Source organism: Mustela erminea, chromosome 14 (assembly GCF_009829155.1).
Source record: "Mustela erminea isolate mMusErm1 chromosome 14, mMusErm1.Pri, whole genome shotgun sequence".
Classification (NCBI taxonomy): domain Eukaryota; kingdom Metazoa; phylum Chordata; class Mammalia; order Carnivora; family Mustelidae; genus Mustela; species Mustela erminea.
The window spans coordinates 4,104,876-4,118,725 of NC_045627.1; the positions used below are offsets into that span (position 1 = coordinate 4,104,876).

The window sequence follows — 13,850 nt, forward strand, 5'->3', positions numbered from 1 at the left end:
TATCACGCATTCAGGGGTGTGTTTGAGGGTATGGTGAGCAAGACAGGATGTGATCTGGCCCGAAGGACACAGGGGTTAAGAACCCAGGTTTTGGGGGCGCCTGGGTGGCTCAGTGGGTTAAAGCCTCTGCCTTTGGCTCAGGTCATGATCCTGGATCCTGGGATGAGCCCCGCATCGGGCTCTCTGCTCAGCAGGGAGCCTGCTTCCTCCCTCTCTCTGCCTGCCTCTCTGCCTACTTGTGATCTCTGCCTGTCAGATAAATAAATAAATAAATAAATAAAATCTTAAAAAAAATAAAGAACACAGGTTTTGGAGTCAGTGGATATTGGCTTTATTTCTGGATCTGCAGAGCTATAGGACTAATCTAGAAAAATTTCATGAACTTTCCACGAGCCTCAGTCTTTTGATCTGCTGAGTGGGAACAACCCTGCCTTCCTCGTGACGTCATTGTGAGGATGAAATGGTTGGTGCTTGGTACATAGCAGTGCTCATAAGATGGTCGCTGTTCTTCTGTGTCTCCACTGTTCTTCTCCTAAGAAGAAACAGGTCATTTATTTGCTCTGTATTTATGCAGTACCTGTTGTGTGCCTAGCACTGAACTCTAGATATTGGCGAGGCAGAGATGAATGAGGCTCGGACCCTGCTCTGTGGGTCCCCTGGCCTCCAGGAACCCTGACAGATGAATAGACAGACAGGAACCCTGTGTGACTGGGGAAGCTCTAGGAGCAGGTGCTGCTTCAAGGAAGGCTCCCAGGCAGTAGAACAGAAAAAGTTCAGCACAGACAAGATCAAGGTTCAAATTTTGATTTTGAACTAACTCGTTCTGAGGCCTTGGGCACCTTCCTCCAGTTCTCTGCGGTTTAGTTCCTGCATTTGCATTCCTGCTCTACAAGTTGTTGTGAGGCTCAGGAATAACGTACACAGAGCGTGGGGTGTGCAGCAGATGCGCGGAAGCGATTATGCCTGAAGTCTTCAGTGCCCAACAGGGGCTGATTTTTATGATAATGAATCCGACAAAGTCCGGAGTCACGAAATGTCAGAGACTGTCTCGGATGTGCTCAGGTTAGTCTGAAATACGCTTTACTACAGTCGCTTCCTTTGTAAGCTGGTCATCTGCTCATGATGTGTATGGTAATGTGGGAATATTAGAATATTCAGCTCCCAATGAATAGCATTTCTTGGCCATTATGTAAAAACCAAGGAAAAATGACTTATGGAGACACTGATTGCTTCTTTGCTTTAAAGAGCCTCCTCAGAATGTAGAATGGCCGTTCAGCCAAGAATATGGCTCACACCATATATTCTGTCATCCTGCAGACAGAGCGGGGCAGCGGAAATTGAATCTATTAGCAGGATGTCTTTATGTGTGAAGATTTCTTGCTTCTCTGTGAATGCTTATTTGCTTATTTATTCATAGATGCACAAAGTACTTTTCTTTCATTCTGTTTCCAAATTATAGACCCAAAGTAACAAGCATTTAGTACTGATGTGCTAAGGAAGACAGATGAACACTGACCCTCAAATAAACATTAATAAATATGTTGTAGTGGTATCAAAAAATGCATTTACTTGGTCCAAAATGGAATGAGATGATGGTTAGCATTTTTATTGTGGAGGTCCTACGAGTAAGGCATGTTAGATCTGTAAATAGAATACACTGGCTCAATTAGGACCTATCATTTAATGTCTCATTATGCTTAGCACATGATAATGTCTTCTGCGGTCTACTTTGTATTTGTTTGTTTTTACTATTCAGCTGTATTTACAAAATGCCACCGAAATTTCTAGAACCATCGCTGCTCTATCAGTCAGAGGGTCAGCAGCCCGCCTTTATTCAGCACCTGCTGTGCTCTGGCTTCAGATCCTGAGCTGCAAACTGACATCAGATGAGCGATGTGGGCAGAAAGCTCGCAGAGGTTTGAAAGAGAGAAAAGACCAAGAAAGTGAGTTGTGTTTCCCTCAACCAAGGGGCCACATAGAACGATGGGAGAGATCTTCTTAAACACCCAGCAGGATTCATATGAATAAAGGGATATGATAGTCACAAACACAGCATTTAGTAATGCCGTGGTTATCTATTTATCCATCTATACATATTCTAACAAAGATTTATTTATTTATTTATTTATTTATTTATTTATTTATTTATTTATGAGAGAGAGTGAGCACATGAGCCGGGGAGTGGCAGGGGTAGAGGAAGAGAGAGTCTCAGGCAGACTCCCTGCTGAGTGCAGAGCCCGGCACGGAGCCCAATCTCACTATCCTCAGACCATGACCCGAGTGGAAACCAAGAGTCAGACACCAAACTGACTGAGCCACTCAGGCACCCACCCTTTTATTTTTTTAAATAATAATTAAAAAATAAATATTAAAAAATTATTATTAAAAGTACAATTTAAAAATATTTTTATTTATTTATTTTACAGAGAGAGAGAGAGACAGCAAGAGAGGGAACATAAGCAGGGGGAGTAGGAGAGGGAGAAGCAGGCTCCCTGCTAAGCAGGGAGCCTGATGTTGGGCTCCATCCCAGGACGCAGGGATCATGACCTGAGCCGAAGGCAGACACTTAACCAACTGAGCCACCAAGGTGCCCCTAAAAACACAAATTTAAAAATAATAAAATATTTTTCCACTTATAGAAAAGTTGTGAGTCTGGTACAAAGAAGTCGAATATCTCCCTCGCTCTGATTCCCCAAGCAGATACCACAGAGCCATTGTCACTCTCCCCTTCCGAGCCGCTGAGCCTAAGCTGCAGACATGATGCCCTCTCAGGCCTGCGTATGCACTTGGCTATCCCCCCAAAGAAGGACAATCACAGGCCACCAAGTTGCAGCACTGATACACTGCTCCCATCCGGTCTATGGACCCTGCGCATTTCGACAGCGTTGCCACGGTTGTTCCTTTTGTCTTTCTGGTTCAGTAAAGGTTCACACATTGCATGCAGGAATGTTTCTTTAGTCTACTCTGATTTGGAATGATTCTCAACACCCAAGTCTTTTCTGGCCTTGGAAGTTGTAAGGAATGTAGGCCTTCCATTTTGTCAGATGACTTTCAACCCGGATCCACTGATATCTCGTCATGTTGAGGTCCAGGTCATGCTGCCCTGACAAGAACGTTATGGAAATCGAACTGAGTACTTCTTGATGTATCTCGCTCGATGTCACACAAGGTAGACCTGTCATGCCGCCACTGCTGATGGTAGCTTGACCATCTGGTTGTGCTGGTGCTTTCCCCGTCTCTCCACCACAAAATTACCATTTGTCCTTTGCAAATTGATTAGTGTCTTGTGGGGAGATAATGTAAGATTCCACTGCACCTAACCAAACCTCCATTCCTTTTTTTTCTCTTCAAATTTTTATTTAAATTCTAGTCAGTTAACATATAGTGTAATACTGGTCTCAGGAGTAGAATTTAGTGACTCACACTTACATACAACACCCAGTTCTCATCACAAATGACTTCCTTAATGCCCATCACCCATTTAGCCCATCCCCTGCCTGCCTCCCTCCGTTCTTCTTTATTAGTTGGCATTTTATTAGCGTGGATTATGGGTTCGTATTCTAGTCAGTGGATTATACTTCATTAACAGGATGACTCTTTTGATTCTCAAATGATCCAAGATTGCATCTGAGGGAGCTCCTTTTATTTTATGGACTTGTATTCAATGGCCATGTCTTTGTCAGTCCTTGAGCATGTCCCCATTTTTGGGTACAAGATATTCAGAGTCTGGCCCATCTTCAGGCCTAAAATGAGCTGTTTCTCCAAAGGGCTCTGGTTCCTTTCACAGAGGTTGGTGTTTGGAAACCAGGTCTGTGTGATGGGTATCCTCACTGCTACTGGGGATCATTGCTTCCAGGTTTTCTTGGTGGGTAAAGACAGAAAATATATGTAAGTTCAAACATAGACACGTCCATAACTCTTTTCACGGGCCACCAAGACTGGGGTCACTTGGACCTCTGTCTTTGTCCATTCCTGGTGTTCCATCTGTCAGAGAATATCTGAAATCCTGTCACCTCCCACCAGCCCCATTTCACTCTAGATCTGGGGAACTGCAGTAACCGTGCAACTGGTCTCAGGCCTTCTGCTCTCAGTGGTCTCATCCCAGGGAAGCCCCCAGCTTAGCCTGTTAGGCAAGAGTCAGTCATGTCACTCCACTGCTCAAAACCCTCCAGGGTCTCCCCTCACCCACCAGGTCAACAGACCGTCCTTAGTGATGACCAAACCCACTCCAACCCCCACTCACCTTCAGTAGCTGCCTCAGGGCCTTTGCTCTGGTTGGGAGCGCCCTCTGCCTGCAATACTGAATTAACGAACAGGGGCACACGTTGGAGGACTAGGAGAATGCACCCTCATGCTGGGCAGAAGTGATGTCAGCGTGTGAGGTGGAACCCCAGGTAGCTGAGAGCCATTTGAGGAGCAGGGATAGGAGGCCATTTAGAGACTGGGGACAATAAGCCCTCACATGCGCAGTGACTGTCCTGGTGCACCTTTCCAGTCATAAAACGGAAATAACTTTTGAGGCCATCCTTTCAAAGGTGAGTGGCAATGCAGAGCACAGTGAATCACAAATATTTCCTGGGATAATTCGTATTTCCCCCAAAACTCATTGAGAATGTGATGTTCCACATCACATTGACCGTTTCCAGGGTTTGGTTTGCTGGGTGGGCTTGAGGTGCCCAAGGGCCTTTCCCCGGCCCTTGGGAGGGTCCTGTTTAGAGGCCAGGCTGGTGTCTAGTGGCTTCGCCAACACTCCAAGGCCACGACCTCAAGACCCTGCTAACATTAGCCAACCCTTCGGACACATGATGTGTGCGGGGTCTGGCGCTACATGCTTTGCAGTAGATTATCTCATTTAATCCTCAGGAAACCTTGGGACACAGATATTATTATTAGCCCTGATTCCACAGATTAGCAAACTAACCTGTATAAAGGTTAAGTAGCTGGAAGGTCAGCTAGGAGCAGTGGGGGAGAGATGCAGACTCGGGCTTTGTCCCCATTCCTACGTAACAGTGTCTCGACACGCTTTACCACCCGTTCTGAAAGCACAAAGATGTTATTCTAAAGCACATGATGTAAGAATGTATGGCTTTTCATGGCAGTTTGATTTTATGGAGCACGGATTAAGTAAATAACTAGGTAGTAAAATTAATGGGTTAAAATTTAAAAAATGAACTAACATGAAATAAGATAATGTTTTTTAAAAAGATGTTTGAAGCTCAGTGTAAGGGAAGAGGTGTGTTTTGGTGTTATTCTGGAAGAACTGCCAGACCAGACTTCACTGTGTGTTGTAGGTGTGTGTCTGGATTAGTGCCAGCTCTCACTCTGATGAAGGTGGCACAGACTGAGAGCCCTTGGCTGTTACCTGTGACTTGGTCTTCAAGTCAGTAAATGACCCTTTCTGGTGCTATAAGAATGAATCCTTGGAAAATTCTCTTGGCATGTTCCTGGCTGTTGGTCCCAGTGAATATGGCAAGTTAATGGAGAAGGTGGTTGCTGCCCACCATGCCTGAGGCTGTGTATCTTAGGAGGAGGCCAGCAGGAGGGAACTGTCATGTCGAGGGCTGCACTCACATTAGCAGTGACCTCTGCGGGTGAAGACAAAAAGTTTTGTCCAAAGTGTTTAAAAAAAAAAAAAAGATTTTATTTATTTTATGGAGAAAGAGAGAGCGAGCGAGTGAGTAGGCAGAGCAGTAAACAGAGAGAGGGAGAAAACAGGCTCCCTGCTGAGCAGAGAGCCTGATATGGGACTCGATCTCGGACTCCCAGATCATGACCTGAGCTGAAGACAGATGGTTAAGCATCTGAGCCATCCAGGCATCCCTCCAAAGTGTTTTAAAAATGACAAGCTTCTTGGGGGTACTTGGTGGCTCAGTCAGTTGAGCATCTGACTCTTGATTTCGGCTCAGGTCATGATCTCAGGGTCCTGGGACTGAGCCCCGTGTGTAGCTCCGTGCTCAGCACAGAGTCTGCTGGGGATTCTCACTCTCACTCTCCCTCCACCCCTCTCCTTGTGTGCTCTCTCCATCTCTCTCTCTCTCTCATGCGCACGCTTGCATGCTCTCTCTCAAATAAATAAATCTTTAAAAAAAAAACAATCCTGTTGGAGACAGTGTTTTAATTTAAAATTAGGTCTTATAGAAAAGGCCTACTTGGAAAATGGTCTGTAGGGCATAGAAACATACAGGAGTGTGATCTAGGGTAGAGCTTCCAAGTATCTTCTCACCACCGCACACACAGAGGATAACATTTGCATTGCACACCAGGGTAGGCGGTCGGCGTTCATGCCAGGGTGGCCGCTTGAGATCTTGGGGGCCCCCAAGGCCCACCTACTGCCCAAATGTGGAGCCCATCAAAATTTCTGCCCCTCGCCTGGCAAGGACCAGTAGGAGGGAAGATCTGATGAATGATATTTTTAAACCCAGTCCTCATATTTCTGCAAAAATAGTTTTATGGGAGCCTTTCCAATTCTTTAGGTGTTTGGTTATGAAGATGAATTCTTATTTGAGGGGATTCCAATTTCTGAAGTTTACTTTATTAGAGAAGAATTGTTTTACAGTGATTCTGTGTTTGTCCCTCATCCTAGGGAAAATTAAGTTCATTAAAAAAATTATAGGACCCATAACAGAGGTGGATATATAATCATCTGTAACATAGAACAGGAACATTGCTTTTATGATTTTAATAATTGCAACGGTTCTAACTTGATGGGCAGTTTCTAAGGAAATGTTCTTAAAATCCAAGCTTGGGCACTAACATTTTCAACTGAAGACATGGAACTCATCAAAATTAGTAACTTTTCTCCCAAGTGAAGACCATGATTTTTAAAATAATTAATATGTATCCTCTTAGCATAACAAATAACATGGAGGACAAGGGGAGTTAGAGAGGAGAAGGGAGTTGGGGGAAATTGGAAGGGGAGGTGAACCATGAGAGACTATGGACTCTGAAAAACAATCTGAGGGTTTTGAAGGGGCGGGGGGGTGGGAGGTTGGGAGAACCAGGTGGTGGGTATTAGAGAGGGCACGGATTGCATGGAGCACCGGGTGTGGTGCAAAAACAATGAATACTGTTATGCTGAAAAAAATAAATTAATTAAAATAAAAAAAATTTAATCTTGAAAAAAATATGTATCCTCTTACAGACCACGATATAAATATATGAACTGTATATTTTTTACGATATTATGTTAGTCACCATACAGTACTTCATTAGCTTTTGATGTAGTGCTCCATGATTCATTATTTGTGTATAATACCCAGTGCTCCTTGCAATATGTGCCCTCCTTAATACCTACCAAGAGGCTCACCCATCCCCCTCCCCCTCCCCCCCCAACCTCTCTGAAACCCTCAGTTTGATTCCCGGAGTCATAGTCTCCCATGGTTCCTCTCCCCCTCTGATTTCCACCTCCTTCATTTCCCCCTTCCTTTTCCTAATGTCCTCCATGCTATTCCTAGCATGGTGAAACCATGTGATAATTATCTTTCTCTGCTTAACTTATTTCACTCAGCATAATCGCCTCTGGTTCCATCCATGCTGATGCAGATGTGGGTACTCATCCTTTCTGATGCCTGAGTAATACTCCATTGTATACATGAGCCACATCTTCTTTATCCATTCATCTGTTGAAAGGCATCTTGGCTCTTTCCACAGTTTGGTGACCATGGCCATTGCTGCTATAAACATTGGGGTACAGATAGCCCTTCTTTTCACTACATCTGTATCTTTGGGGTAAATACCCAGTAGTGCAATTGCTGGGTCATAGGGTATCTCTATCTTTAATTTCTTAAGGAATCTCCACACTGTTTTCCAAAGTGGCTGCACCAACTTTCATTCCCATCAACCGTGTAAGAAGGTTCCCCTTTCTCGACATCCTTGCCAACACACATTGTTTCCTGCCTTGTTAATTTTTGCCATTCTAACTGGTGTAAGGTGGTATCTCCATGTGGTTTTGATTTGAATCTCCCTGATGGCTAATGATGGTGAACATTTTTTCATGTGTCTGTTAGCCATTTGTATGTCTTTTTTGGAGAAGTGTCTGTTCATGTGTTCTGCCCATTTTTGGACTTGATTATGTATTTTTTGGGTGTTGAGTTTAAGAAGTTCTTTATAGACCTTGGATACCAGCCCTTTATCTTTAATGTCAATTGCAAATATCTTCTCTCATTCTGTGGGTTGCCTTTTGGTTTTGGTCAACTAATCTTTGACAAAGCAGGAAAAAGTATCCAATGAAAAACAGACAGTCCCTTCAATAAACGGTGCGGGGGAAATTGGGGAGCTATGTGTAGGAGAATGAAACTCAACCATTCTCTTATACCACACACAAAGGTAAACTCTAAATGGATGAAAGACCTCAGTGTGCGACAGGAATCTGTCAACATCTGAGAGGAGACCATAGGCAGGAACCTCTTCGACATCAGAAACAATCAATAAACTGTGCATTCTAACACCAGGAAGAATAAAAAGCAGGGAGGCTGCGCCCTCGGTAAGAAGATTTTTCAAAGCAGCAGCTGAGAGACAGCGGTGGCGGCTGTGAACGCAGGGGCTGTCATGTTAGGTCATTAGGATGAACGCGGTGGGGGGCAGGGTTCTGGGATGCTGGGTTCCCCATCTCAAGTGTCACAGCTCTTGACTCCTCTCTTTCACGTTCTGGGTTTCCAGCCGAGGCGTTAAGACACCGGCTGGAGGAGCTGGATACAGAGAGGAGCAACCTGCACTTCCAGCTCCCGTCGAGGCAGCCGGCGCTCTGCAGCCTGCTGGGCCACCTGCACGCCCAGGTCCAAGCCGCCGAGCACCGCAGGGCCACTCCGCCGTGAGTACTCACCCTCGCCCCCGCTTTCCTCTCCTGGCTCCCACGTGGTGAAGAGCGGGGCGTGACACAGCCAGGGAGACCCCCAGTCGCTTTTTCCAGGGATGTGCCCTTTGGTTGGTTGGTTGGGCAGGTGGGGGCTCCTTCCCGAGTGAGCGCCTGGTGTGGGTCTCGCTCCCCTGTGAAGCCGTTTCTGCTCGTGGACAGGGAGAGACCCTCCCGGAGGGTCGGGGTGCCAAGCTTGCCCTGGGAAGCCGAGCTTCTCAGAAGGTGGGGTGCATTCGCTCTTGTTAGGAGCTGCCTGAGAAGCCTGCCGGATTTGCAGGTGGTCGTCTCTGCCTGAAGGCCGAGAGCACTTGCTCCTCCTGACTCACTTCCTGCTTCTGATCACTGTTGGCTGTTCCTGCTACACAGGGGTCCCCGGGGACTGCTGATTTGCAGGCACGACGGAGCTCTCTAATGCAGTGGCTGTCAATCCTGGCTGCTTGTTTGAATCACCTGGAGAGGTTTTAAATGTCCAGCTTCCACCCACACGACCAGATCAGGCTCTCTGGGGGTGGGTCCCAGGCACTGGCACATCTGGAAAGTCTGGGGACCCTGCTCTCATCCACCTGCTTGTTGCCTCTCTTCCGGGTAAAAGCTTGCAAGAGAAGGCGTTTGTGACCCACACCAGCAGCCTCATCACAGGTCAGGCCTGCTTCTGCTTAGGTTTAAACATGGCCACAGCAATTACATTTTATTTCCAACTTCTTCTGAACCCCGAAAATCGCAAGATTGATTGTCTGGCTTATTCCTGTTAAGTGTGCACGGTGTCATTCCTTCAGTCTGCCTTGGTGCTCCCCTACAGCCTGTCTTAACAGCGATGCCAATTGTTGTCGCATATTCTCGCCCTGCAGTTTGCTGGTAACTCATAGCTGCGTGCCGGACCCTTGGCAGGTGCTTCCTTAGAAATATTTGTTGAGTGAACTTCTTCTGGGCTTCTTAAAGGGCAGATGGATTGCACCTCTCTGTTTCTATTCGTTTTTTTATCCAGCATTGAAGTATCCTCATTTGCTCTCCATTTCTCGCATGGAGTCCTTCCCAACTAGACTCTCTACTGAATTCTTTCTTTCTCCTCTTCTTTGGGGTCCTTCATTCCCGTCTTGGGTCATGGTTAGCATCTGCCAATGTGTTGTGTTACAAAATAAATAAAGGCGTTTTAATGATTTAAAACACAATAAATGTGTTTCTATTTATTTAACAACGTTCGCATAATGGTTACCAAGGGCTTTAGAAACTAACTACTCTTTTTTTTCCATTTTTATTGTGATAAAGTATATGTAACATATAATTTGCCATTTCAACCATTTTTAAGTGTACAGGTTGGAGACACAATAGCTTTGTGCCGCTATCACCGCAATCCATCTTTAGAACTCTCGTCATCTTCCCAAACTGACATTCTGTCCTTACCAAACATGCGCTCCCCATTTGCCATCCTGTCCCCAGCCCTGGGCTACCACCATTCTACATTCTGTCCCTTTGATTTTGACTCTTCTCGGGATCTCATATAAATGGCATCACACAATATTTGTCTTTCTTTCACTGACCATAATGTCCCCAAGTTCCATCCACGTCATGCCGTGGGTCAGAATTTTCTTCCTTCAGAAGGCTGAGTACTATTTCATTGTGAGGAGGGACCACATTTTGCTTACCTATTCTTCCTACGATGGACAGGAAGGAACTCATTTAATCCTCAAGACAATTCTAGAAGGTAGAAGTACTATATATAATCTACATGGAGGTCACCATCATTGTCATCTGTATTTATATTTGTACTCGGTCCAGGAGAGGTTAAAGGGCTCATGCAGAACCCCCAGCAGGTGGGTGCCAAGCCCGGACACAGGGCTGGTGGTCTGGCGTGAGTCCCGGCTTGGAACTCGCTTGCTGAGCTGCCTGAGTAAGAGCTGGCAAAGGCTTTTCAATGACTATCTCTTTAACCTACATGTGATTTGAATGGAAAGCGATGCTTTAGTTATGATCTTGGCTGAGTTTCTCACGGAACGCAGTGAACATAGTATCACCCATTGTCACTCAGGTTACACTATCTGACATTCCTTCTATCTGACTGTGTCTTATGAAGAAGGCAGCTTCATAGAGTTCAACTTTAAATAAAACTATAGGCCTTTATTAACCATTTATTAAGCCAATATAAGCTGTCGGCTTCCCTTGTTAACTGTTATCCCCTTATCATTTTCCCTAAGGGATTACCTGCATGCTGTACTTTTTAGTTCTTGTCCACTTTTGGGGTGAATGGGATCTGACCTCTATGATCTGATTTCTGACCTGATTTTCATCTGTCCTCTGATTTCCATCTTGATCACTGTTGCAGTCAGCAGTGATTTTCTGTTAGATTTAAAGGGCATTTTTCAATTCTTATTCTGCTCTGTATCACTGCATGGTCTGGAATTTTTAATCAATCCCATTCCCTCCTTAGACTCTCTCCCCTGGGCTGTCATGACTCATCCTTTCCTGGTCTTCTTGCTATCTTGCTGGCCGTTCTTTGCAATCTCTTGTGAGCTCCTTTTCCTCTCCCTGTCTCCTTGATATGCATGTTCCTCTGTCTTCTGTTCTAGCCCGTCCTGTCTCTCACTTTATATAGTGACACGAAATACTCCCTTGCTTCAGGTACTATTAACATTCTAATTTCCCTCACTTTTCTGTCCTTAGCCCTGATCCCTATCCAGGGTTCCAACCTACCCTTCGGGTTTTAATGAGCATCTCCCTATCTTTGACAAGTTTACTATTTCTTTATCTTTATTTTATCCTAAAAAATGTACTGTCTTTTTTTCCTTGCCTTTACTAAATTTATCTTTAAACTATTTATTAGATTTACTGTCCTTCTCCCCTGTCAGCCCCTTCTAATATATCTCCAATCTCCGTGACTTACGTCACTTACGTCACTGACCCAGTTCCCCAGGTGGGAACTCTAAGACATACATGATGCCTCCTTTTGCCTCACTTCCAACTTCATTGTTGATCCTACTGTCTGACCTTATCTCATTCCCACTCACTTTGCTCACTCATGTCACTCAGAGTTTGTTTGTTTGTTTCTTTCTAGAAAGAGAGAGTGTGGCACAGGTACGAGTGTTGGAGGTGGGACAGAGGGAGAGAGAGAACCTTAGGCAGTCTCTGTGCTCAGCCTGGAGCCCAACTTCGGGCTTGATCTTGCAAACCTGGGATCATGACTTGAGCTGAGATCAAGAGTTGGGTGCTCAGCTGACAGAGCCACCAGGGGCTCCTCAGATTTTCTCATCTAGATTACTGCAATGGTCCCCTTGCTGGTGCTCCTGATTCCAGTATCATTGTCTCTCACCCTCCTCAGAACCACAGATAGTAATAATTGTGCATGTCCAATGGCTCTCAGCATCTTCCAGATGAGATCTGTACTGATTACTTAGCATGACGTTCAAAGCTTTTCCAGTCCAGCTCCTGCCCTGCTTCTCAGTAGCCCAGAATCTAAGCAGCCATCACCAACCCCTGCAGTCCGCACACACTGAAGTCTTAGAAGTCACCCGCATGCTGTAATGTGTCTGAATTCTGTGATCTTGTACATGGCCCACTGTGACCGCCTCTTGTTCATTCTTCGAGACTCAGCTCAGCTGCCGTCCTTGTGGAAACCTTGTCCTGAAATCACACCATCTCCCCCCTTGAATGACTGGAGCACCTTCAATGACTTCACCCCTGCCTTGGTCTCCAATAAATCAGTCTGTGTCTTGGACTATCAGTCTGCTCTTCAGATGGTGAGCTCAAGGACAAGACCGTGTTTGTATTTACCCTTTTATTCCTGGAGACTAGAACAGTGGCTGATCCCAAATACGTATTCCATAAATATTCACTGAATGAATGAATATGGTTGTATGTGGAAGGTATATGTGATATCTATTGAGAGAGAGAGAGAGAGAGAGAGAGAGAGAACCTGCACTCTAACGTGGCTCAGTTTTCCTAGAGAAAATGCTCCTTCAGCCTTTTTTCTGATGCCTCCGGCAAGGACTTCTACAGTTCTTCTTGATAGAACCGCGGATTACAGGTCAGGAGCCTGAGTTCTGGTCCGACTTCTCTACTAATCAGCTATGTAGGACCTGGTATAGTTTCTTAACTTCTCCACACTTCACTCTTCTCATCAGAAAATGAGGGGTTTGAATGAGATCACTATTTTCCAAACTTCAGTGATATATGTATAATTGTGGCTTTTCTTTGCCAAAATACCTGTCCTATTATTGATGCAATTAGGTAATAGTGACTCAAAATCAACTTCTTAAATTTTTCTAGTGGATACGAACAGAATTATGTAGTTCATAATAATTTTCAGAAAGTTGCCTTTCAGTGTGCCAGCTGCCCATCTAGGCTGTCATCAGCGGGGTCACCTGGACTCATGGGTTTCCCCCAAACCGAGGGCTGTGGCTGCAGTTCTCACAGAGGCCACCAGGGGGCCACGGGTCGGAGCTAAAGCTCACATGGCCTGGAGCCAAACCAAAAAAAAAAAAAAAAAAAAAGTTTCTCGCAGGCCAGAGGCTCTCTCTGAGTCAAGGAGGAAACAGGGATACGTTCCAAAGAATGATACTTTTCCTACAGAAGTGAAATAGTTGTATTGACATGGGAAACTTCCAGTAGTAATGAATAATACAAATGAGTGCCTCCTGGGGATCCTTATAACCACTGTGTACGACCGCGTGAAGGCTTGCACGCGGTTTCAACAGACTCACAGTCTTCTGAGGCTTGTCCGTTCACTCTTTGGGGGGGGTCTTTGGCTTTTTTGGGGGTGGGTCTTTGGATCTCAGGTTAAGAAAGTGGTTTAGAGTAAGATTTAAGGAAATGTAAATACCCAAGTACAATCTGGTACGATACTTCATTTTTAGTTTTTACTGTCGTTTTGTTCTTAATAATCTGTGCTGTTCATCTTTTTAAAAAACCACCGCGTAATTCTCTGAGTCTCATCGTTTCTTGGCTTTTGGGCTAAGATCGGGCTTGGCTCTGGGAGTCTTGTGTAGAATGCCACTGTGAGTCA

General features: G+C 45.1%; 1 protein-coding gene across 10 annotated transcripts in view; it reads left to right on the plus strand.

Moving 5' to 3' along the window:
- Positions 1–13,850, plus strand: part of DISC1 (DISC1 scaffold protein) — a 371,035-nt gene that overhangs the window by 106,271 nt on the left and 250,914 nt on the right. For 8 of the 10 annotated variants that reach the window (XM_032313944.1, XM_032313947.1, XM_032313945.1 and 5 more), the window contains exon 4: positions 8,659–8,809. In XM_032313944.1, coding sequence (XP_032169835.1) covers positions 8,659–8,809 — 151 coding nt within the window. Of the gene's footprint in view, positions 1–8,658; positions 8,810–9,438; positions 10,862–13,850 lie in introns of those variants that run through there. The other 2 variants (XM_032313948.1, XR_004278944.1) reach the window with 2 other exon arrangements.